The sequence below is a fragment of the Aythya ferina genome (genome assembly GCF_964211825.1).
Source record: "Aythya ferina genome assembly, chromosome: 6".
Taxonomy (NCBI): Eukaryota; Metazoa; Chordata; class Aves; order Anseriformes; family Anatidae; genus Aythya; species Aythya ferina.
The window spans coordinates 22953354-22980684 of NC_140303.1; the positions used below are offsets into that span (position 1 = coordinate 22953354).

A 27331-nucleotide genomic window follows, 5' to 3' on the forward strand; every position below is an offset into this window, starting at 1 on the left:
AAAACAAATAAAATATGACAAGATAAGGTCAGAAACTGGAGGTACCTACAGGTTAGGGCAAGTACTTCAAGTAAACTGAGGTAGGACACTGGTTCCTTAACTGTTCCTTTATTGTATCATTTGTATCCTTCTGGTCTAAAATACTGCTTTTACACAGAAGAGGTTGAACAATGTGACACAATGTTCTTTTACAGAAATGTGATAAAAGTACACAACTGAACAAAAAGCCTTCATTCTATTAAAAATGATTGAGGTTTAGATTCCTCCCCTGTGTACTTCTAAGAAATCCTAATACATCTTTCCTGTGAAATAAACATTAAAAATTTGAATTAAAATCAATTTTAATATAGAATGTTGCTACAGTTTGTTAACAGAAGATCAGTTTATCTATCACAAAGATGGAAAATCTCTGCATAAGAGGGAACTGAAAATCAGCTCCTCACTGAAATTCTTTTCTATTAGAATACCAACGTTCAACTACAGATTCAGATATCTGATATGGTTACCTAAAGCATTTTAATACAGCATGAGGTAAAGGAAACAGGAATAAACATCACTGCATTTAGGGCATTGGTTTCAGAGATCTCTCAAGGAATGATTCAGGGGTTTCTACACATTTTGCACATCTACATGTATTATATGTCAAACTTCTCTACAGATTTGTTATTAGTCCTAGTTAAGCCATCTCTGATCTCTAAAACCCACTAAGAGTTAATGAAACCAAAAAAAGAATTCACCAGAACTCCAAAAAGGTTACATGTACAGCATTACAATGTAGGTACTAAGCTTCATTCTCAAAAGTTGTTCAATAATGACTGTATGATTAAGCCTTATGTTGCAAGGTTTAATTGAATTATGACAAAGTTGAAATTGTTATTACACTTCAACGCAAACATACCACTCTTCTGAAGATTTTCACAAATTTTTACATATACATCCCATCTGTCTAGAGAAGGGCACATGTTAACAGTGCCCTAACTCAGTTTGTCATGTGAATTACTTGGTACTTGAAAATTCCCCAAAAGCACTCTCTCTGATGCAGCCACTAAAGGAATATGTGTTTATTTAACTTTCTAAATTGCATTTTATATTGCAACCATCAGTGGAACAATGGTAATACCAAAGGTCACTTTGGAAAGTTTTCCTGCAGTGCTTACCCATCTAAATTAATGGAGAACCCCTTAAGTAAACAAAACTGCTTCCTGTTGTGTGTTTTTTTTTTTTTAAATTGTAATTCTACCTGACTGCATGCTCATCACGCAAATGACAATTTGAGTATAGCAAAAGAAAAATATTTCAATATTGAAAGTGTTATCCTTTCTGAAATTAATGTTATGAGACAGTTATAATCAATTTCTCTTCACTTGTACACTACAGATGAGGAAAGCTGGGCCAAGTGAGCCTTCATTAAGCAGTATGTGTCCTCTTCACTGCAGAAACTCAACACAATCAAAAATCAGACATGACATGATTTAAGGCTCTAGCTATTGAAAGAGAATCAGCTTTCAGTTGCCTTCAGTAATGTCTTAGAAAGATAATCCAGGTAAAGTAAAAAGAAATAACATACAAGTCTCATTTTAGGCTATAAAAACAACCAACAGGAAAAAGCGATCAGTAACTGCTGTCATGGAACACTGCCCATGTGTGCATGCCCACATGATACAGTGCTGTACCTAAGCCTGACAGCTACACTTAGATCCACAGTCATTTGTGAAAAGCCAGGTTTGGTGTCTACATTCACATCACGGTTTCAGGCCTTTCAGGTAAGAATTAACTATACTTATGCTTTCTAGTTTTTCCTTCATCAATACATGTAGCATTTAAAAATCACATTCTAATAACAAACACCTGAAAAGATATAACGATTGTACAGATTCTCTAGTATCTGAGCAAAACTTACAACAAATTATGAACATGTTATCTGAGAGATTTTTTTTTCCTCTTCTTGTTTTAATTAAGCATTTTAAATTACTTTGTGAAGTCCTTATAATACTATACTGATTACACACAGCTCTTTGAACACATTTACTACTTTTGATGTGTTGGCTAGCTCTTTGTGCTTGAATAAATCATACCCATTACTTCCAGTCCTCGGAAGAAATAAATCACATCATGATGTGACAAATTAAAATACAAGCTTTGGAAGTACCTCTTCAGAAAACTTTGTTTCCTTTTCCAGAATATTAAACAGCTTATACTTTTGCAAGCAAGTGAAGAAAGATGCAAATATGCAACAATTAATTCATTTACAAACAAATACAAGAACTTAGGAACATTTCTCCCCTATAAATCTAATTACAGTGGAAGCTGTTGATGTATATTAATCCAAAAGCTTTTTAAAATTATTTTAAGCAATTTTAAACAATTTTGCAGCTGGAAATTGGAATTTTCCCTATTGCTGTTGTAAAATTGCTGATGAAAATCTCTGTAGATGTAAAATATAACATATTTTGTACCATCAAATGGTAGAAAACTGAAACTAGGTCTGCGTTATTGTATAGATAGATGCATGTGAATAACTGCTACTGTACTACTGACCTTGTGATCTCAAAGAACAGCAGTTTCTCTCAGGAGATTTTTAGACCTCTGAAATCATGTTTTCAGTCTGTAGACATTTCCTTAATCTGTCCTTAAAAAAATGAAATTCATGTCTCATTACTGTTAAAATGATACCAACAAACATTTAGAATTTCTACCTTAGTTTTAGTGATGCCCTATACAAACTCACAGAATAAACAGCAAATTCAGTTTGTCTGCAACAAAACTAATTAACGTGAGGAAAAAATTTCAGAAGAGCATGTAAGTCACATGTATGAGTTAGTCATACAAGTTATTTAACCAAAGTATTAATTTAAGATTGATCTAAATTATTGAATACCTCATATAACATATTTCAGAAGGAACAAATGTGATTTTTTATTTTAAATGAGTGTGAAACCTTTGAGCACACAGCCAGTGTGCATATTCGGGTTCCCGTATACACTAGACACTTCTGCTCAGACACAACAGGAAGACTGAACACCTAAGCATCTTTTCACTGAACAGAACAAAATTCAGTAACAGCAAGGACAATTAAACATTAATCTTGCTTACCAAGGCAGGTGACAGACTTGCCATCTGTTGAAGTACTTAAAGCAAGGTTTCTTATCTTTCTAAAATCCATTTTTGGATATATGTTTTGAAGAAAAAAAAAAAAATCCTTGATCCATACTGTACGCTTGTGCATTTGGCTATGGTAAAGGGAGAAGAAGAGAACAGGAGCACAAGCCAGTGACAGCTCTGACTTTGCAATTACAGGTACGTTAGTTTACTTGCTTGCATCACTTTCCATTTTGCCCCATAACACTTGTGATCAGGCTTGAAACTAACTTCATATTCATACCTTGGTTCAGTATTTCAGCTCAACTTGCAGAGGATCAGAAAGGAATATTCATTTCAACATCTCTGAACTCAGAATCTGAGTTTCTATGGCTTGACTGATAATTTCTCACCTTCTTCTGTGGCACTGAAAATTGAGCACTGCTGGAGACAGGCTCATGGCCAGACATAGTGAGAGGCATTGCGTTTGTGCCTGGAAGGTATTCTGTACTCATTGCTAGTTCATAACAACATGATTGTTAATAAACTATGATACAGACTCCAGATAGACCTCTGGCACTTTCCATATCCTCCTTCAGCACAGGGCATGCTCTGCTAGCTGTCACTCTTCAGACATATAATTTCTACAGTGTCATTATCTTGCCAATTCGTCTTTACCTCAACAATATTGACATGTCTTGATCTTGAACTTCAGTGGTACAACTGATAAATACTATTCTCTATTTAAGGCATGCTTATGATTTTTTTAGGATCTAAATAATTTGGAAAATAAGTTTTTGATCATGATACAAGAAATTCAGATGATAATTGAAGCCCGCGTCATAAAGGCAAACTAAACTACATCAGTCCCCAAAAGCATTAAGAACTCTCTGTTGTTACACAAATTGGTATTTCTTGCCAATACTGCTGCTGTTTTCATGCATCACAGTGTTGGGAAATGGATACAGTGCATGCAACTCCATCAAGAGCAAGAAAGAGGTTAACAAACAAATATATATATATATATAGAGAGAGAGAGAGAGAGAGAGAGAGAGAGATATGCAAACGAATTAGTCAGCTAATCTAATAAAACATGACCAAAGCAATGGAGAGAAGCATGCCAGGCAGCATGGAACACACTGAAGAGGTTGTATAACTTCAGAGCAATAAACAGGGCTACAACAGATGCACAGGCAGAAAGGGGAAAAGAAAATTCAGGAGAAGTCAAGAGGTGGTTCCTGCATCAACTGCCAGAGGCATACGACTTTGTGCATGTGAATAATTTAACATCATGTGCTGCCATTGGGACAGTAGGGATTGCAAACAAGAACTGTTAGGGATCTATATAGCCCCCCCACCTCAGCCTCTAGTAATTCAATATTTTTTCTTTCTTGTCCTTAATTTCTATGAAACTAAGATTCCTACACACTACAGATAAAGTACATTAAATATTTCAAAGTGGAACAAGGTTTTTCTCTAAATAACAACAAAGTCTGCCAAATAAAAAACAAGACAAATCCTTTCTCTGAAAACCTATTTTAACCATTTTTTTTCCTGAAAATCATAGTTCTAGTCAAATCACAACAGTTAATGACTTAATTAGTCACACGCTCTAGCCCAACACTTACCTTTCTACATTAATCTAATTGTCTGAAATGTGTATTTTAAAATGTCAACTCAAGCTTTAGTTCAAATGTCACAAACCGTCCTCTCATCTGGTAGCTTTTTTCCAAACACTCTCTGCACTATATTCTTTGAGGAGCCAGAAGCATGCTTTTGACACTGAATGCTCAATAGCTTGAGTAAATTTTATTCATACAGTAGGCTAGTGACTTGTGTCCATTCCACAAATCACTCAAAACTAAGAATACTACGAGTAAAACAATGTGTAAAAAGATGAAAAGCAGTAAAAGTCAATAGGTGTGCTTCATTTAAAAAAAAAAATCACAAAACTTTCTCACTTTTTTGGTAGAATGTAGGTCACCTACAGTTTCCATAGTAACCACTGCTGAACCCGCTCTACAGATGACCACTGCCTATGGTTGCTTTCATTGATAGTAGGTGATGTACAAATACAGCTATGCCTCAGTTTGAATGAGAAAGAGCTAAAAAGTGCTTGGAATTGCCCTTAATTTGCTTTCAAATATAACTCCTGCTTTAACATTTTCAAAAGCATTACCTAATATCCTTCAGTAGATAAACTACCCGTGCTAACCCGTTGGAAATGCACAAAAAGTAACTTTCAGTACTAAAAGCTTATTCTTTGTCTGCATCAAGCCTGGACTCTCAAAAAGGGAGACAATAAACTTTACAAGTTTATGAAAAATATTTATACACAGCAATCCACTGAACATCAGTAATACAGGAAGTTCAAAAAGGACTCACAAGTACCTTAAGCTGTCTTTGATAAGCACACAGCAAATTCTGAAACTGTGTATTCAGTACATATTGCAAGTGGGAGTTAAAGACTTGGCAGAGTATTACTTTGCATGCAACCACACAGCGAAACCCACTGATATAACAAGAACCATGGATAAGAAAGGTTAAAGCCTCACTGGGGAGAAAGTGGTACAGGATTCAGTCAAACTGATGGTGAAAATCCCTTTCTCACCACTATTACTCTAGGGCATATAGAGTTGGCGATGAATTAATTAAAATACGAAGACTCTATATTACAAAAAGACACTAATTGGCTTTGATAAGGAATTGGGAAGTAACAGGACAAGTCAATGCCCCTGACCAACCACAAGCTGTTTTCCCCTTTAGAACAGTCGTTTCACTGTATTATGAGCTCGGACTGAACCAGATACTTATCGTTAGTTAACGCATTATGAAAGCTCTTAAACAAGGTTCAAGGTCTGGATGCTATACATATGCCTTAATGCTACTACTGCTACAAACACATTGTGGTGGACTAGAATCAGTATTCACATACACAATTAGAACACGAAAAATGTTACATATTCAATGACCAGAAGAATGACAATCAGTAGTATGAATGGCATTGAGGAGACTGTTTCTGATATTTTGTCAGTCTCAGATCTTAATTATTTAAATACTACAGTTAATAGAATTATGTGCATTTCTAAGATTAACAGAATAGCATCTTAGCACCTGTCAACTTCAGCAGTTTAGCAAGCAAAAAAGATAGCCTCTTCAGCTGCCATTGCCAGAAGTGCAAATCACCGACGTGCAGGAGGTGTCCTTGAAAGACAGCACTGCTGAAGAAGAACTGTGTCATAAACAGTTTCTTGGAGTTCTGATACACCACAACCGAGAATATTAGGCATACTGCCCATTTTTTAATATCTCTGTTCAAAACAAATGTGTATGAGAAAGGTAGGAATCTTCTGCAAATTTGTAGGAGGCAGTCACTTATAGATCTTACTGATCTGCTTGTTTCTCTCATTGTATAACTTGCATAACTACCTTCCTAATATATCGCACTCTACCTTACTTACTGTTTATCTGATCAGATATAAAGCTTTCCTCTAGCAGAATGTTCCAACTGAAAACAAAGAATTAGCTCACATGTCTCAGGAGGTACTCGGCATCCTAGTACTTTATTCATGTTTCCCGGTCTTAAATAATGTATTTCTTACACAAACAGTGTAATTTGTTAAAAGCACTAAATCTAACTTGGCTTTAAGTTTAAAACCATAATTAAAGACTGGTATTAAAAACTTGTAAACCAGTATAAAATGCAGAATATGTACTAAACATATGAAATGAAAAAATGGTACTAAATAAGAAAAAGGAGGTTATTATAAGAGTCTTTCTGAAGCTTCATTTGCTTTGTAAGAGCACATGAAGAAAATCCAAGGGAAGCTGCTGAAGGACCATTGGGACTCTCAGCAGGAATAAAAGCTAGCACTAGGACAGAGCAGCCTTGAGAAAGAAAGCATCAAGAAAAATTTTCAGGCAAAAATGAAGCTATTAGAAGTTATAAACTGGTAACAGAAAAATCCATTTTCGTTCTTTTATGATTTGATTCATCAATGATTTCCCTACAGAATTTAATGTAATACTATCAGACCACCCTCAGCTTTCACTGGTATCCAAATGTCATAATGTTTCCTCATGTCTGAGAAGCAAGTCTGCTACTTTTAGCATCCAAGACATCTAAGTTTTCACCTTTATGAAACACATTGTAAAATTCTGGTATTATTTGTCAAAGACCATGGAGGAAGACTGCATTAAAATAAAGCCCATCTACATGCCAGCATTATAGTTTCTCCAGAAAAGAATGTTGGGTAAGACTAGATCAAATGCAAATTTAAAATCGGTTGAAAAGAAGAACTGACATTAAAGACTATGGGTTTAGGTACATTCCTCTTCATGACAAAAGTCAGAGTCATTATGATTTCATGTTTTTAAAATTCTATATACATGTCACAGATAAGAAAAAACAGACTTTATATTCTATGTATATAAATGATTTTCATTTATCGGTAAAATTACTGAAGTTATTTTGCAGATTAGAACAGCATCTGAAGACAGCAACTACTAAAAAAAGTATAGAACTAGTGCCTTGGATTTTATCCAATATACTACTTCAAGTGTTACTATAATTTTTGTTCTGCATCATAAATCAAGGACAAAATCCAACCATCAAGTTTAACTTTCAGCAAACCTCACAAACAAGAGATCAGCAAATCTCACTTCTTATATCACATTACTATCATTCTGAACTAGGAATGCCAGTCAGTACATAACATACTCCTACTCAGGAATGGACCAGGGCTTACACACCTGCAAGACACCTTTCTCTAACAAAAACAGAACTCTAAGTGCTACAAAATCCCAATCAACATTTTCCAGTAATTTTCTGATGTGTTTTTAAAATGTGTTCTGCACAGTAATGTAGTGAAAGGGGATGAGTCACTTTTACTGACTAAGAATTTACAAACTGCCAGAACATTAAATTCCTTTGATCTTGATAAAACTGGTTTATTCTCATTTTGTTCATTAGCCCTCCCTCTTTTCCCAGTTATGAGACAGCCAATCTGTGGCCCTTTCTGCAAGCTGACATATTTGCCAAGGAAAATCTGTTACCGGCACTTTCTTGCTCTTAATAAAAAACATCCTGTTGCTTGTCAAACTCCTCCTGCCTCAGGGAACCTCTTCCTCACTTTTAGTTCATATACGGTATGATCAACAAGCTGTTCTTCCACACCAGAAGTTATTAGCTCCTCTCTGTATTTCTACTAATTGTTCTCCTGTGGATTATGACCACTTTCTTTATTCTCTTACAATCCAGAAAGTCATTTTCTTGTTTTCTGCTCCCACCTTTTTTTTTTTTTTTTTTTGACTCCCACTTGATGAAATTCCATCATCAGTCTCTAATACTGTTTTGCTGATGATTTGAAAAATTGCCAAAGAATCTCAGAAAGCAACCTGCTATGTAGCTTTGAGCCATATCCTAAGTACATTCCTTTTAGTGTTAACATGGTAATGTAAATATCCATGTGATGAAAAGTAAGAATGCCTTAAGTTATAAATTATCATTAGTTTTCCAAAAAGTTATTTAGAAACTGTAACAGAGTTATTTTCTCACCTGTTCTATCTGAGAAATTACTGTACATGGAGTCTGCCACAAGCAGGTATCCCTATTTAGGCGAAGATTCAATTACAACACTGATCAGTGAAAAGCTTCCCTGTGTTCCCTCTACTCTGTTGATAGAAAAACATTATACAGTCCAAAAAACTATTTCAGCACTTTATTTTTACTCTTCAATAATCAAAAATCATGGTTGTCATAGAAACTGTAAAAACTGAAGTAAATAATGACATAACAACGGGATAATGGAAAATGTCTGCTGGCTCAGGTTTTCATGTTGGAAATGCCTCAGTGAATTTACCTGGGGAGTCAAGTAGTTCCTCAATTTAACACAATCTTATAATGACAGGTACGATTACTGTTTCTAATAATCTGGTCAGAATTTGGAAAATATTAGTATTACTCCTGCTCTACACATTGGTTATAGCAAATGCACAAAGACTGTTCCAAAAAAAAAAATCTGTGCAAGCCTCTAGGTTAAGGGGACAGAATTTCTTTAATCCAGAGTCTGAAATATCCTGGAGGGACTTCTGGCCAACATTCTCAACATTTCAAAGGTCCCATTTGTAGCTTTTTTAACTGAGACAAATCAAACATCACTTTAGAAACACACATTGCCATTAGCTTCAGTCTCTTACATACTCTATTCAAAAAAAGAATTAAACTGCAAGGCTCTAGCCCAACTGAAGATGGTCCAGCTCCATGTAAAACACTATGTTAGGTTCTTTTCATGCAACACAAAAATCAGTAAAATAAAACCCTACTCTTAACTAATAAAGGCTAGAAGAGCCATTTGCTCTCCACCTCCCTGAGCCACATCACAGACCAAAATCCACACACTAGAGTGCAAAAGAGTTTACTGCAACAAGGTGACACTTGGTAATTATTAATTGACTGGAGTGCCTTACTGCAACCATTTGCCCTTTAAGCAGAGCCCAACCTGACGAAAATAATCATAATACATAGAAATATTGTTAGGCTATCCCCAGTGTAGGTGAACAAATCAAGTAGTTTAATCATGAATAATCTGAAAAGCAGCAGTGTGAATGTAGAAGTATTCAGATGTTTAAAAAAGAAAAAAGAAAAAAGAAAAAAAAAAAAAAAAAACTAGAAAGCCTTGTATTGAGTTTTATGGAGAAATTTGAGGGGCTTTCATTTTCTTCTTTGTTTTTCACATAGTTTCCTTAAACCATTTTCATTGTGTAGCTTTAATTTATTCTTTCAAATAATGAGGTGCATATATTTTGAATAGACAGCGAACAAGCATGCATTGGTTTTCCCTATGCTTTCCTAAAATTACCTTTTTTTAAAAAAAATATTACTATAGGAAAAACATCTAAAATCATTCCCTGTGCTCCCTGAGCATGAATGTGCATGAACACATAGAAGCAGAAAGATTGAGGTATTGAAGAAGTGTTCAGCTCTGTTTTGTTTGACTGCATCGAGCACTTTTCAGACTTGGGTCTTACACATCTTCAGTGACCCTCCTTGCTTAGGGATTATGTTTAGTGGAAAGTCTGCAGTCTGCAACATGCTTCAGCAATCTGCAGAAGGTTAACTGACATTAGAGCAACTTTCCCAGCTGCATCTGAGATAAAGGTTGGGCCTGCACAAATCAACCTGTCAACCTCTCTAACCATTAGTTTAGAAGAAAGTTCTGATTTAAAACAAAATGAAATCCTGCTTCCAGTAAAATGAATAACAAACAAACAATGAGTGAAAGAGTAAACTTTCTTCAAGGGACTAAGAAACAAACACCATTCACCTTTCCTTTCCAAGAATGTCATGAATTAATTTGTTTGCTGCATACATAGCACAGGCTTCTTACACATATTAAGTACACAAACATACACTTCTTCAAACTATACACATACATAGTTTACATACATATATAGTACACATACACTGTTATGCTTTTTGAATACTATAAATGTATACAAACATGTACACAGACATACACCTTTATTTACTGAAGAAGGTACACTCACTTCCACGGATGCCACTGGGAACATGAAAAGCAATAAAATGCTACTGTAATCATTAAATGCTTCGGATATGCCCAACAATTATTTTTGATTAAAATATGCTACCACAGGAAAAGAAATAAAAAGATTAATGTAAAATGTTGAGTATTAATTATTAACAGCAGTCTTAATCTATATGCAGCTTATGAAATACTGTTAAGAATATTACATTTGACTGTCACAAAGAATTTTTATGTACTGACAGGGATTACGGGAGCTCATGGCATAATAGAGGATTTTTTAGATTGCAGTTGTGTCTCAGCAGTCCCTTGGAGATGCAATGAATCTGCGTATGTACTGATAAAGAAGAGTGAGAAGAATTTATATGAATCTTTTGAGATTTTGCTGAACAGCACAGTGGCTTTGGGCACACAGTAGGAGCCCAGACTTCAGGGAACATGTGTACAGAATAAACACACCACCACACAGAGTGGGCTGAGGAGGAAAGAATCCAACACTGATCTCAGATGATGTTAGAGCAAATATACTGTACATATTATAAAAGCCTATTGTTGTTCATATAACATAGACTAGTGAGGATATAGTTGTATACAGCAGCAAAGCATGTTTTCATGTTTTGCCCTATATTCAAATATTACACAACCCAATCCTGCAACTTTATCACATAATTTTTGTTTGTAAATAATCGTATTTATTTCAACATATGCATCTAGAGATCTTAGTCCGTTAATAAATTTTGACATCTTGGTTTTGTGGAGAGTGGTGACTCGTGAAAGTAACAATAGAAAACGGGAATCTGTTTTCTACCAGTATCAGGTCAAAATGTTCTGATTAAATATGCAACTCCAGATCCTTTTATAAGGAAAAATCCTTTTTAAGTAGTAATCTGTTGCTGTGATCATTCCAACACACATATTCTGCCCAGAAAATAAGTATACTTCCAAAAACAATGGCTGTTAGGAAAATTGGGAAAACAAAGCAGTGAATATTGTATCATTACATAGAGCTAACAATATTTTATTTGAAGAAACAAACATGAAAGTAATCACAAGCACCTCAGCTAATTTACAGGAAATATTGCATTGTCTGGGACTACAGGCCTGATTCTCCACCACCCAATACAAACACCACTGTAAAAAGTATATGTGGCTTCTATTTTGACTCTATTATAACGTCCAAGATTCCACTATGAAGAGACATGCTCCTTAAATTCAAACTTTGTTGTTTATTTCTACTTTACAAAGAACATTTTAATCAGTTTATTTTGTGATTTATAAGTCTGTTGTAGCAGTCAGGGATTGTTTTTGTGGGTGGTTTTGTTGTTTTTATTTGTTTGTTTGTTTTGTGTGTGTTTGTTTCCCTAACACAAACATTACAAAGCAGTTACCCAAACTGAGCTGTATTAAAGAAATACTGCCGTTGCCTATAGAAACCACGAGCAAATAGGTTGTGGCTTTGTCAAGAATGAAACAAAATGAAAAACAACAAAAAACACACAACAATGGAAAATAAATGAAAGCTAAGCAAAATAAACGCATCTACATCATGCCCTGAAGCCTATTCACGCTAGACTAAAGCTCTGGCAGACTGCCAAGTGGAAGAAATTCCAGACTGAAAACCGTATTGCTAGGCTGTAAGAGTTCAAGTTCAAGAGCCACCAGCAAGAGCCTGAAAAGACAATCAGAGCAGGGTAATGAGTTGCAGGGGGTAGAGGAGGGGGGTGGACATCTCACATCTACCTGTCTTAGATCTTTGTTCCTCTCACTGTAATTCTAAGTTCAGTGAGAAGCCTAGAGAAAACCTGGGCTTTTCAAAACCGCGCTACTAGCTGCCACCTGCATGCTGTTCTTCAAGTGTCTCATACAGACATCAGGTATGAATATAATATCTTCTCCAAGAAAATTACACATTTCTTTCTCTGTTTACTCCTGTATAGAGCAGAAGAAAAATACTGATGGCTGTTTGGTTACACTGGATGAATGGTCATAAGGAATAACTGTTAAGCCACGGATTGTGCAGGCTACTCTCAACACTGAACTGACAGGAACAAGCAAAAGCATTTGTTTTAAAGCTTAATTACTGCTGATTTTCCCTCTTTCCCCAAATCATCACCCAAAATGGAAGATGTTCTCCCACACATTCATAACATTTCAGGTTCTCTAGATGAAAACAATACAGTACAAAAGTTAAGTTGCCTCAAACTCATTCTGACAGCTACTAATTTTTACAAAAAAAAAAAAAAACACAAAACCGACTAGATGAAAGTGGTTTTTAAACAAGAAGTATTTCCTCAGTGTCAGCACTGAAATGCAGTAGAACAGGGGGAAAAGAAACACACATCAAAGAAATCCAGGTAGCCTACATTGTATTACTTCAGAGTAAGATGAACCTTTCTTAGCTGTTATAAAAACAAGGATCATGTCTTACATGCCACTTTAGTACTTACGGGTAAAATGATTAGAAGCTGATGGATGGACATTGCTTCCACTGTCAGCACTTTCACTGCTAGAAATGTCATCATCTGATTCCCACACGCAGGAACAAGGTGAGGAGCCATCAACTTCTTCAAACTTCCTCTTTAAAATTCCACTCATTGCTGCAATGCTGTCACATGCACCTGTAGCAGGAACAGAGGCAACGAAGCATTGAAACATCTGCCTGCTGTCCAAGTCTTCAAATTCATTTATCATGGAGGAGTTTATATACATGTATAAATCTGATACTATCACCTTTAGTTAAATGGTTCTTTAACAAGAGTTTTTAAACAACTTTTGCAGGAAGAAGTCCAAAAGACATTCTGACTTTCTTACAGGCAGTTTTTTCTTCTTAAGACAGAAGGTAAATGCCACCTGTTTTCTACCAGCACATCTGAAGTATTATAACTAATCTCATGCATAAAATTAAATAATAAATATTTCAGTTTTGGAGCAAGCTTTAGCTAAGCATAAAGTACACATAATCCAATATAGTTCAGTAGAAACGTGCCTTCATGTAACATCTAAAAACTTAGCTGGCACCAAGAAACATTACATAGCAAAAATCAGTGTTCCCTACCAAATATAGTTCAGAAATACATGCTCAGCACTATCAAATGCCCATATTTTCAATTAGATTTCAGAGCATGAGATGCTTAGCATCTTGACAGGCCAAGCCCTGCAGACACAGTTCTGGCTCATTTTGCAGTTTTAATTTATGCATAAGTTTGTTGCAGAGCATTTATGAAATTAAGATATGAGTAGTGGTACATACGTAGACTATTTCCATTCATATGAACAAACTATCAAAGGACTGAAATTATCTTCATGAGCTTTGCTTCCTAATAATAGTGTCCAATATAGCCAGAGTTGGGTTGACAATTCCTCAATGTTTCTCCTTCATTTATAACAGCTGACCTTCTTATCTCCATTTATGGAATAACAAGTAAAAAAAAAATAAGATCAAAATAATTTTAAAGCAATTCCTAGATCATGCTAACGCATCTGATAGGCTAAAACATTTTTTTCTATATCTTTAATTAAAAAAAAAAATCTTAAATTTTCTGTCACTATCATTACTGATTACATCCTTGTGAAGATGGAAAATTAATTCCTAGATCTTAATTTAAAAGTTACAGATAACATCTACACTCTGACTACTAATCAGTGGAAAGTTGCTCTAAATAGCTGTGGGGAAAAAAAAAAAAAAAAAAGTTGCTGCTTGATGCTTTCAAGCATAGAGTAGCAAAAAAATCCCATTCCTCTGAATGCCACTCGTCTGCAAGATGCCAGTATAATTTATTTCATAATGAAGTTGTTTTCCTCTGCTAAGTTTTGTTCTACCTTTTTGGATGTGTCTAATTGAGAGAAAAGATTTCAATATAGATGTGGAATGCTAAGATAATGCAACATAATGCTCAGAACAGATGCTGCATAACATGATCTTCACCACTGAACTTTTTTGACTGCAGAGCACACAAAAAGTTAAATAACGAATACATTAGGTTCTAATACTGTCAGTCACTCAGGCAGTTTTAAATGCATATGCTTGTCTAAATCTTCTCAGCTTGTTTTATTATTTATGAAAAACCTGTTTTCCTGAAAGGGATTTCTTCAGCCTAAATGCATGACAAACACTACAGGCTTAGATCTCAACCTTTGACCTTTTGTCTAAAAAGGAGTTATCACATACTACAAAGAAAGCATTTTAATTTTTCATGCTGAGGACAAGGAAAGGTGCATTCTGTATCATTTTGGAAAAAAAAAAAATAATAAAATAAAATAAATTGTTAAGAATCACCCATTAATATAAAAAATACACTTTCAAAAGAAAAAAAAGGAACAAAACCCAAACACACTGGAAACCTAGAAAAATGGAGAGAGGGCAGAAAACCCCAAAGGATAGGGTCAGAAACAACTCCTTCAAACTGCCCTCTGTGTCTTCACTATATCTATTGCCAACCACCTTTTCCACTGCCTCCTGCAGTGCTTACAGCACTGAATTTGTGAAATCACAATTATTTCCATGGCAACTGCCTGCAATATCAAAACCAAAGGATTACAGCTTGACTGCAGAATAGGGTAAAGAAGCAGCTGGAGTGTGAGAAAGAAAATGCTTACACTCAAACATCTCAGTGAAGAGACAGAAGAGTGAGAAAAGGGCTGACAGTTTACTGTGCAAGCAAAACCTAGGTCAAATCCACATCTAAGCACATTGAAATTGTGGCTACGGAGTCTTAAAGCCCAAAGAACCTCTGTCATTACTACACTACAAGGCAAACCTAATAGCTATAATCATCACTAGCGTGCAGACCATCAGAAAGAGATAATTTTCATAGCCTGAGACAGTTACCAGACAAAAGCCCTTTTGCCAGACATTGTCTTCTGCAAGCATACCACACAGTGCCTAGATGACTAACATACATCTTGCCCCTCAGTAAAGCTGTCACAGATGGTGAGTGTCTCAGTCACTGTAACTGTTTACAGCTAGTAGCAGCAACAAATATTTTTCACACCAAAGGGTTTTACATTTCCTTGTGTTTAGCACAGCCTACATTTGCATCATGTGCCATGACCTGGCAGCAGTAAAGCCATTGTATTAATATTTCTGGAACAAACCATAAGAAATGATTCCCAGGATCCCTGAATGGATGGACAGAGTAGTTCTACAGCCAGCTAGCTGATACAGATAAGCCAGGAGGTATGGGAACACTGCAGAAGATGAGTATCAACACAACACTTAAAGAAGGCATAACTATCCATTTAAAAATGTATGTACAGTTATCACTGCTGCCCAATTTTGTTCTGAATCTCTCTTGCGGGAAGATTATCTTATCAAGAAGGTTGCTTGACAAAGCAGTCGCACTAAAATTTAGGTGTTGTCACTTGTCTAGGATCTGTTGATTCATGTCTCTCTGGTATCAAGTCTCTGCAGGAAAACGCTAGATGGGGAAAAGATATTTACACAACTCAAGAGCTTGGATATCACGCAGATAGATTACAGGGCGTCTAAACCTGTTTGTACACACTACGTACCAGCAGGAGATCCCCTCAGAATCACATCTGTATAAACAGCTGCCATTCCAGAAGCAATATTCTTCAGAAAGAGGCACATCTGCGCAGGAGTGCAGCATGTTCGATTGGATACATTTAACCCATGCCTCGTTTACACAGACATCGTCCAGTACCTGCATGACACATCCACACCTCCTGGATCAATAAGCCCGGCAACATACAACCCAGTACTGGTTATCCAAGCGTCACTTCGCACTGTTGATCACATGATACATCCCAGTGGAACATGGAGCCCTACTTCTGACAGCAATGAAGCCACAAAGTTTGTGTTATCTATAAAGGTTCCCAAAGTCCAGAATCAGGGAACTAGGACAGGGAACTCTAAATTGTCAGTCTTTCTGCATCACAGCTACAACTGAATCAGTAGTTTCAAATTTTGGGGGAGTCAAACTGAAGCTACTGCAGTCACACGGCAAAAGCAAAATAAAGCAAAATATACAAGACAGTCCATCACACAAAACAGGATTAATCTCTTACACACAGAAGCACTACAGCAGTATGTATATTCTGAAGAAAAATGTGCAAAGGTGTGCATTTCTGCATCGAATCCAGTACACAAATGTACATGACTCTACGGGAACCAACCTATGTCATGTGACTGAGAAAAACAGATGTCCAGAATAGAGTGAACATGGAAATTAAAAAATAAGTCACTATGCTCGAACTCACAGTAAGATACCAGTGAGTTTCAGCCTTCAGAGGCAAATGCTGAGACAAGAACCAGCTAGTCAGACAGCAAACTGACAGTTTAGGTGAAAAAGGAAAAAAGACGGCTTGCAGAGTTCAATTAAAAACAGACCTTTGTGGATGATCATTAAATAGCTGTCTAAAAACTCAGATGGACTTGGACCAGCACCCTGCTGTCTCACACAACCAAGTAAGATGCAGACAGTGGAAGCTTCCCTGTGTGTTGATGTATGCTTCACAACACAAAGTGCTCACGCAGTGAAGTGCTGCATCATCCTCTGCCACGCTCCTCACCATGCTAATGGGGCACTAATCTACACCAAGGTGAAGCACAGCTCAAACTGAGGTAACAGTATATCCGAACAAGGAAAATCAGCCACATGTGCCTTGTCATGAGCTGCAGGTCAGGCATCAAATACCCAATGCAGACAAGGGTTATGAGAGAAAATGGCAACTTGCCTCAGCAGAAGCACAGGATGAGTGCCTGCTGGAAGGAGAATCCATTTTCCTCAATCCCCCACATTCATCCTTTCTCCTTCTCCTCCTCTCTGAAAAAGCTACAGGCACATAGGGACAGTTTGACCAGCTCCCAGCTGCAGGTAGCTGCCCGGCGAAGCGAGGCCTCAAGGCACCATGGCAACGGGCTCTGCCTTGCACGGTGCCAGACAACTGGCAGACACCCCACATCCGCAGGCTCAGAAGCAGCGAGCTATTACTGGAAGAGAAAAACCCCATGCGGGTGCGGGGGGCATTTAAAACAGTCACAATGCTACCCATAACCTACAGAGTGAAATAATGCAAAAGCCTGGCTAGATTGACTTCCTCTTGTGCCTGAAAAGGCTGGAAATTTTAGAAAACCATGGTAACAATCTCATTACAGCAGTCCTGCAGATAGCAGGAATCTCCAAACACCAGCAAAAAGCCCCAGAAGAGCTGGTAAAGAATTACTGGTGAGTGGAAGGGAGGGGTGACACTGCAGCATTATCTGTGGTACTAGGAGACATTTTTGCTGTGATGTTCCCCTGTAAGACATGCTGCCACCAGTCTTTCACTGCCACCCATGGGCAGAAAAAAAAGTAAAACAAAAAACAATCCACAAAACAAAAAGCACCGGTACCTTGTGAGATAGGAGAAATGCTTTAAACTCTCCCTGTGCTGCCTAACTTGCACTTCTGCTATCTGTTTGAAATGTGCTAATAGATGCTAAGAAAACACACAAGCTGCAATATAGAAAGAGGGAATTCACAAAATCCTCGGTTAATGACAACAAGACCAAGACATGCTCATCCTACTCATACTCTACAAATAAATGACTGTGTTGTAAAATTCAGCACTAAATATATATATACAGCTCATGTATCATCTTATGGGAAATAGAACAAGTACAGAGCATACCTGTGAAGTCATAAACATCAAGTATGTACCATATGCAGTAGCCACAACATAAAATGGAACAGATATGCAATAATAAAATAGTTCCCTGCCTCAGATTATATATTTTCCTGCTCGCTATAGGAAACTGTTACTGACTAAAGCTCAGGAAAAACAAGATACAAATCCAAGAGCACAAAGGCATTTAGGCTAAAATAAAGTCCAATTAATTGCTTCTTTTGTTCACTTATGAAATATTATTCTGCACTAATTCCTTCTTGAGAGCTGATCACATACCATAATAAAATCTACCTAATTCTTACCTGAAAATGAAAATAAAAGGCAGCCATCAAAGACTTGACGTATGAGTCACACAGTCTTTTGCCTCATCTCAACTGTATCAATTCAAAGTACGGAAAAACATAAGGTAAACTCTAATGTAGCAGTACAGATTCTCTTCCAAACAAAACCCACTTCTGTGTAAATGACTGCAAACAGAACAGGAGGATGCAGAAAACAGATGTTACACACAAAACATTACTGCAAGTACTCATCACAAACAACTCCCACCCACTGGCCAGTCAGCATGTACTGTAACATGCTAGGGAGACTTGGCAAATCATTTCACAGTTAAATCATGAATATTGATGCTCACAAGCAGAGATGTTTGGGTTATTTGTTGTGATTAATATTCTTGTTGAATATATGTCTATTTCTTAGCTCACAAATAACTTGATATATTTTTAAGAATTTTTCTTATCTGCTTAAAAACATCAGTAACAGAGATGGTCATGAAATAATCAAGGTGTTTGCTTAGTTACACATATCATGCTTTATTATTTTGCTCTTTGGGTAACTGACAGTTTGAAAAGGGAAAAAAAAAAGGAGTCATAACTGAAAGCATCTATAGCGACAACATCACTCACACAAAGAATACCATTTGCTTGTGAAAATGACTATTCATGTAAAGGACTGCATTAATGCACACACAAATCCATTTGCATGAATGCTTGCAAACAGTGAACAACAGAGGTACAAGAACATGAATCAAACAGCTGTTCAGAATTCAAATTAATGTTTGCAATACATGTTTTGGTGTATTTGGCAGCTCTAATCACAAGCACCAGTTGTCAGAGGTAGGCTCTGATACTTTCACTAGTACAGCCTGTAAAAACTAAAACCACATAGCAAGATAATTCTACTTTGAGATTATTGCATAGGCAACAAGGAATACCATTAGTATAATCTTACTCATAAATTTGCGCTTATAGCAGTGGTCAAATTACACAGTTATAAACTAGGAAAATCCTTTACTTTCTTGCTTCAGTCTAGCTAAATCCATAGCACTAAGTAAATGCCATAGGAATAAGGCTGTGTATTTCAACCTAGGGAATTTGTTCCGGCATTGCAAGCCAAATCCTGCCAAGTCTGCTCTTTGCAGGGTTTCTATACCATTGCTTTAGAGCACTCCTGATTTCACACTTGAGTACTAATCCACGAATCTTCTAGACTGCCTACACATTGTTGTACACTCCACTGTACGCGCCACTAGCTCCACCAGCAATGAATTTAGAATGCCATAGGGATGCTGGCATATGCTCACCTCCTCTCCCTGCACGCAGTATGGATGCAATAGTCAGTGGTAAATCTGTCACCCTTAGCATGCCATAAGGTCTCCAAGAGCATGCCATAAGGTCCTACATACACCAAGTGTGCACATATCCCCTTCTCCACCATACAAATATAAAATGTCCGTATATAACAGTATTAAAGCAGCTTTCTGATGACTGAGTTCAACAGTTACAGGAAACACACAAACAATTCAGTAAACAAGAAAATTCTAGGCTGGTTCTCCTAGGTCTTCTGGAATGCCTTCTCCTAGGCATGGTGCCTGAAGAGCAAAGAGAGAGGGGGTAAGAGGCAGTGATAATTCAAGCAGACATCCAGGAACTTTGTAGTCAGGCCTCCAGGGTGCAACCTGGCAGAAGTAGATTCAGAGGCACTCAACAATGAAAGAGACATTCCTTTCCAGATGAGATTTGCCTACAGAAGGGACACGGTTCGAGGCTGCATTTCATTCATAACAGTTTTTTTAAATTTGCTGCATCAAAAACTGCTTCCACATGAGTGAATGATGCATAAACGGTACTGTTTCCTACAGGCAAACAGGAGATCAAGAAGCAAGTCATGCTGAAGATGGGTCACAAACTCAGGCTCATAATACCTCACCTTCATCTAAGTCATCTAGGACACTTTTAGCTGGGCCTGTCACAAAGTCCTCACCAAAGTTTTCAGGTAAACCACCAGCAACCTGGTGCTGACCAATTATCTTCTGTAAGGCTTTAAGCTTCAATGATGAAATTTCAGTAATAATTAAAATCTCTTCATTGAACAGTATTGCAGAAGATGTTCCCTTGCTTCTGTTTGAGGAACAAAAACAGTGCAACTTATTTGGCTTCCATTATTGAAGCATCTGTATCCCAGAATAAAATTTTAAGATTGTATGTGAACCAAGAAAAGGCTTATTACTTTTTAGAATGTGCTGCAGAAGGACAGTGTATGGCAAAGCTCTGGCCAGGAGATGTCAACTGTCCACAAAACTGAGATGTAAGCAGGACACTGCCACCTGACAACTGACTTTTACGGGTACACAGCCTTTTAAAGAAGAGTGAACGTGGAAGTGATGGAAGAACTGGACTGTTCGCTGTATGAGACAGCATGCTAGCAACACATCATTATTGCATCTGTTTGCAATTGGACAGAGCGTTTGGTTTGCTTAACCCCTCACTAGCATTCCCTAACTGGAATGTGATTCTGAGACCACCAGCAGTGTTTTCAGCATGTTTTTGGCACAGCGCCTTTGCATTAAGCTGCTCCCAGCAACAGGAATAGCAGTAGGGTCCAGCTCTGTAGTGGAGATTGGAAATGCAAACAACTTAAAAAGCGCTGAAAAATGAATGTTCTTTAATTTAAATTTTGCATATTAGACCAGGTAGAAACATTAGTAGACAAGCTGCAATCCATCCTCATACTATTTCAGTACTCATCTTCCACACCCTTCTTTTGTGAACATCTTGTACACTGCCTGCTGAGGAGCTGCACAAAATGGTAGGAAATCTTGTACATCTCAGGATACTCCTGCCAACATACACTATGGATTTAGCCAGTATGTGCCAAAAGGGCGTTCAGACCTCTCCAGCTGAGACAGCATGCAACAGGGCGCAAATCAGCATGTATTTAAACACAGCCTGTCTGCTTGTTCACCATTGCCAACAGCTAACAGAGACAGCACCAATTCAGTAGTACTTCCTTTCTGCCCCATGATTCCTGCATTTTGGTACAATGTTTCTTCTGAAATCTGTAGTGCTTAACAACAGAGTTTTGTTTGTTTGTTTAAAAAAAAAAAAATGAACCTGAACTACAAGAAGAACCAACATAAGCTAGTGAAACAAAAATGTCTTAGAGCATACTTGGAAAAGTAACTCTGAACTATGTTTTCCTCTTTTACCCAAAAAGACATGAGCAAACTCTTCCAGCTTAATGGTTTTTGTATGAATGGGGACATGCATGTGTATGCACAAATTTTACATATCGAAGTAACAAATCCTTCTTACCTTGCTTTTGCAATAATTATTGACAAAAATGATGTTACCTATACATGAGAGGATGTCTTGAAAATGTCTGACGTCAGGTGATGAGGGTTTAGAAACATGAGAAATGGATGGGTTGGTATTTTGGGGGGACAGGAGAGCCTGTCTTCACCTATGTAGTCTGATACCAGCTGTATAGCACGGAACAATTAAATTCTCTCCTTTTTCAGGCATAAACAAATAATGCAGAAAAGAACTGGAGGGAAAAAAAAAAAAAAAAAAAAAACACTAACCTGGCAGAAACTTCAGCTTATCTGTCTACAACTTGCTATTAAAAAGAAAAAAAAAGGCAGTACTCTCTCCGTGTTATCATCCCTGTCTTCCACAAATTCTGCGCAGAGACATGCAATGTGTGACAAACTTTCTCATTACAGTTTTCAGCAGATGAGAAGTTCTGCCTCTATACCCAGAAATCAAAGGAATCATGTCAAATTGGCACAACTCAGCTACAGCTGTAAAAACACACTGATGTTACTTCCAATAACTTATCAGACCTTTGCTTCCTTAAATAATGATCAGATTTACTTATTATCTCCATGGAATTTTAAATTACATACTGTAGGAAAGTGGTCTTTAATTTTACTGTGACCCAGCTTTTCTCACCTTAATACAAAAAAAAAATCTCAACATGAAAGCCTGCTATGATTAATTTTTATTGTCCTCATAGAAAAGTTTTTATAATCCATTTACTAATTTGCCTTATTAATATGTTAATACTCTCTTATAGAATGAAAGATACCAGATCCTTTCCTCTTACTCATTTCAATTAATCAAAACCAAGTGCTCAGCTTTCACTTTAAGTAACCTTTGGTACTCGTGTTGTCAGCTAAAAATGGATTTTAGTATTAATTTGCAGAGGATTAATTATTTATCTATGTAACAATACCACGTAATATTTTAATGTTGCCTTTGAGACACTGCAGAACAGGGAAAATGCCTCATTCAATGCTGGAAAATTAATCAGTGATTTTGATCTATGCCAAAACAAAGCACATATATACTAACTAAATAAAAAAGAGGCACATTTCGCCCACCACGCAGCACTAAGGAAACATCTGTCATTTGTTCTGTTTTCTTGGCACAGTCAGGAAGCCAACCAATGGAAATGAAGAGAGAGAAAAATAAATAGAAGAGTGGCATTTTTCATATATACTGAATACCAGCTAACAACAAAAGAAGTTGTAATATATGCAGGGAATCAGTAAGTTAGAAGTGGATTAAAAAAATAAAATAGTGGAATTAATTCTTTAAAGGATGAAATTCCTTACCAGTGCAATTACTTGCTTACAACAAGCGGTTTTTTAGTGATTTAGTCTGGAGCTTTTGTTTAAGACAATTGAATATTTAACTTAAAATAATTTCTATTATTTTTTAGTCATCTACACATACAGCTGATGAGAAAATCTTCACAAAAGATTTGCAATGTATTTAAACATATATATTTTATTTGCACAAAGGAAATGTACAAAGGCAGGGCTTAAACATGCTCTTCCTGAGTCCACTGGGAGTAAGCCTGTATCCACAAGTACATTGCACAATGCATGCTCACACCCCCACCAGGAACTTTTTTCCAACTTGCTGCCTGCTTTCTAATTCTTCAGCTGTCCTGCCTCCCACTCTCACGCTCGCTTCTCAGTAGGGTCTGCAACCAAAGCTAATGAGTTTATCTCATTTCCACCAAGCTGATGAGTGCTGGCAGCAGCTGATAGGGAATACTGGATAGAAAGTGTAAATCTGTAGTTCAGTAGAATACCTGAATCATTAGGAAACTTTAAAACTAGTGACACGCATAGTGGTTTTATCCAGTATCTTTCACATTGTCATTATTAAGTAGGTATTTTTAGCCAGCAAAAGCAAAATCCATCGGCAGCAGCAGCGTTTCCAAGGAGACAGAATAATTTAAATACATGTGGTACTAGATCTTTGTTTTCATCAACTCCTCTCTGTTACTGGAGCTGGTTTGAGTAAAATTTCTCATTTCAGGAAAAAAAAAAAAAAAAAAAAGTGGGGTGAAACGTACAAATCTGAGATTTAATTCAACGTTTTCCTTATGGTTTCAGATACATATCAACTGCTTACAAATAATCAAATATCAGGATGCATCTCATCTATTTTTCACTTATTATTTACCAGTGTGCACATTCCAGTGAATAGCAGATATAAAAACAGTTTCTCAGTTTTTCAGAATAATTTTGTGAATCACTAAGTCTTACTGATTTTTTGTTTAGCAAACTTACATCAGGCTCCATTCTCTGAAGAAATGGCTAGAAGAAAATGAAACAACACCTTATGCTTACAGCTGGTTAGGTGTACAAAATGCGGACAAAGGACAGAGTTTCTTCCACTCTTCTTTAGCAATCAGTAAGAGTTTTATTGTCCTTCTCCAGCTAATTTTTAATTAAGTCCCATTTTGAGAAATTTAGGCCTTCTCTAAGTGAATACAAGAAAACTGAATATATGCATTTACTGATTTTAATCTCTCAAATCTAGTAAAACTAACTTCTAATATTTTAGCAGAATCTAGCTTTATGAATATACAGTTATATAATCTCAAACTAAGCTGAAAACTTCTAATCCTTCCCTTTATTTCAATGGGGTATAAATGGACTGTGACAACTAGATAATCCCCTGACTATATTTTCAGTGGGGTAGGAAGATGAACAACTAATTAAAAGCTAGCTGTTCATGAAATAACACTCCCAATTTTTCTATCAATGGATTAATTCAGAATACAGTATTGAAAGACACAGGTAAGTCTCACAAAAATTAACAACTGCTAAGGAACAATCAATTATTTAAACAGGAACTTCTTCCATAAAATACTTGATATCAAAAATTGCTTAAAAAATAGGTATTTCTTAGATTATTATAACTAACTTCAAGAAATTCCAGGGGAAAAAAAGGTCACATCAGAAATATACAGTGGTTACTCGAACATCTGCAGCAGCTCCTTTAATATAATAATGAGATTAAATTTAACAAAAAATATAGTTATCTGAATCAACTCCCACCACAGTGCTATCTCCACCAGTAATGTCAAGTAATGTAAATGACTGTTTAAAAAAAAAAAAAAAAAAATCTATACATCGGCAACAATATATAATCACAACTCATTTATTTCAATCAAGATTTCTGATTCACACCAGCATAATGGGGTCCTGTACTATAATAGCTATTTGCTACATGTAAAGCATGCAGAAATAAGTCAGTAGAGTACACACATTGAAATCTGCACCCCAGGGAGGCAAATACTGGTGTCTCCAAATTTTTCGGTGGAACCAGGACTGTAATTCTATACCCTCAAATAATGTATCTTGATAAACAATCCTGTTTTCTGTAACAAGTGAGTTATTTGCTACTTGCCATCCTCAGTTTCTGTGAGCTTAAAGCTACTGGTAACATGTAAAATTGGTAAAATATGTTTCATACAACCTACTTCAACAGTTTATGGAATCTGGTATGTAGCTGCATTAAGAATTACAAGATTTGTCTATCTTGTATGCATAATTTAATTATATGCACTTTTATGACAAAAAATGTATGACTGAATTATAACCAGATACATTCCTAATAAAGAAATAATACAAAAATCCACAATACAGCCTTCATCCTTTAAGAATTGCTCTGAGGAGCCACTCTTTCTGTATGTTCAACACTAAATAAAAATATGTACATTTTTTGAAACAGTTTATTTTTAAGTCCCTTTTCCTACCCAAACTCAAAGAAAACATTTTTAGATTTTCCTGCACTGTTTTACTGCTGGTAGCATACACTGTATTTTCAACAGTATTTCCATCACATGTAAGATTTCTCTTCCTATAGCCTTATGAACAACTTCAGCATCAATGAGATGCAATATCCATACTGTCAAATGAGAGTTATCAGATTGCATTAGGCATGCCTATGATTTCACTGCCTATGGATCTCATCTAAGTTGAAATCTCCTACAAAGGAGAAATAATAAGCTGAGAAGCTGCTTCATAGTCATTAATGAGGAACAAACAGTAAGATGCTTGCACATGCTTTTTTTTTTTTTTTTTTTTTAAGCCAAGATATATTGTGGCAAGGATCAAGAACAGCTATTAAGGATTTTTTTTTCCTCCCTTACCTGTAAACTGGCTTTCTGTGTTTCAGCTCTATCAATGCAGACTGAAAGGTTTACTCCTCCTTTTTCCATCCATCAGACAGCAGTCATCCAATAACTGAAGTCATCCTGGCATCCTCTGGAACATGCTCTCTCCTCGCCCCCTTATTTCCCGCTCCCAACCCCCATCTGCATGCTAGCAAAATGGGAAAACAGCAAGCAAACAAAAAAAAAAAAAAAAAAAAAAAAAAAAAAAAAAAAAAAACCCACATCTGAAAAACAGTTTTAATATGCTACTTAGTAATCACTGAGGATGCTCTGTACTGGCAGGTAATGACAAAATTTAAAGACAAGAAAAAAAAAAAAAAAAAAGTGTACTAATAACCTTCAGCTCCAGTAGTAAATTGCAATTCTCCCCTTCAGCTTCTTTTTCTAAGAAAACCCAAGCAAGCAGCTGTAGGAACAGTCTATACACATGTAGAACTGCCTATACACAGTCTTTGATATATTTTTGCACGTCAGCTTTGTACTCAGCTATCCAGATTTGCAGTGAAGAGTGCTGCTGTGCATTTAAGAAATTTTGTGATTATCAAAGTAACAATGGTGCTTTTATACAAAGCAAGACTCTGAAATCTCAATGCAAATTACAATTCAGGGATTGATGACAGTAATTTCCTACTACTCTCCAATGCTGCAAAGGAATACCAATTGTAAAGGCTAAAAATAGCCCTAAGGTACCAAGATATGCAGCATCAGAAGTTCCAAGGCCAAAATAATAAAGGGAGAGGAGAACTCAGATTTCCTGTGGTTTTAATTTCTATCAAATTGTAACTGTACTTCAGCCATTTTAGTATCCCTAAGCATCAGCTAAGCACATTTTCTTCCTGCTTAAGACATCATTTATAAAATATCTGAAGGTGAATAATCAGTAGTAACCTTCTCCTTAAAGTTTTACCTGTATAAAGCTCTACCTATTTAAGTGGTGTTTATGGCTCTTCATTATTTATTGCAGAGAATATGCCAAGCTGGAAAGGACCCACAAGTATCAAATCCAACTCTAACAGCCAAAATCTACTGCCCAAAGCCAATGCCCTAGGTGAACTTCAACCACACAAAACTTTCTGCCTAAGAACTCAAATGCAGAGAATGAGTGGGCAAACAATTTTCAATTTGTTTGCCTCAATGACACTGTCTACTTGTAGCCTCTTAAATCATGATGAAAAGATGTTTTCCAAGACAAATTCCAAAGAGAATTTGATTTTTTATATAACTATATCAATCGGGTATCAGCTCAGCTGAAGACATGATCATTAAATTAACATCACGAGAGCTTAAAACTAAAATCAAAATCAAGAATGAGTCTTCAG

General features: G+C 36.4%; 1 protein-coding gene across 9 annotated transcripts in view; it reads right to left on the bottom strand.

Annotated features, from left to right (window-relative positions):
* CSRNP3 (cysteine and serine rich nuclear protein 3) overlaps nt 1–27331 on the bottom strand; it is a 101407-nt gene that overhangs the window by 59307 nt on the left and 14769 nt on the right. For 6 of the 9 annotated variants that reach the window (XR_014694480.1, XR_014694481.1, XM_084524097.1 and 3 more), the window contains one exon: nt 13070–13240. Coding sequence is in view for 5 of the 9 variants with exons in the window: in XM_084524097.1 (XP_084380223.1) it covers nt 13070–13240 (171 nt within the window). In the remaining 4 variants the exon portion in view is untranslated. Of the gene's footprint in view, nt 1–2538; nt 2625–13069; nt 13241–25988; nt 26071–27331 lie in introns of those variants that run through there. The other 3 variants (XM_084524101.1, XM_084524102.1, XM_084524098.1) reach the window with 2 other exon arrangements.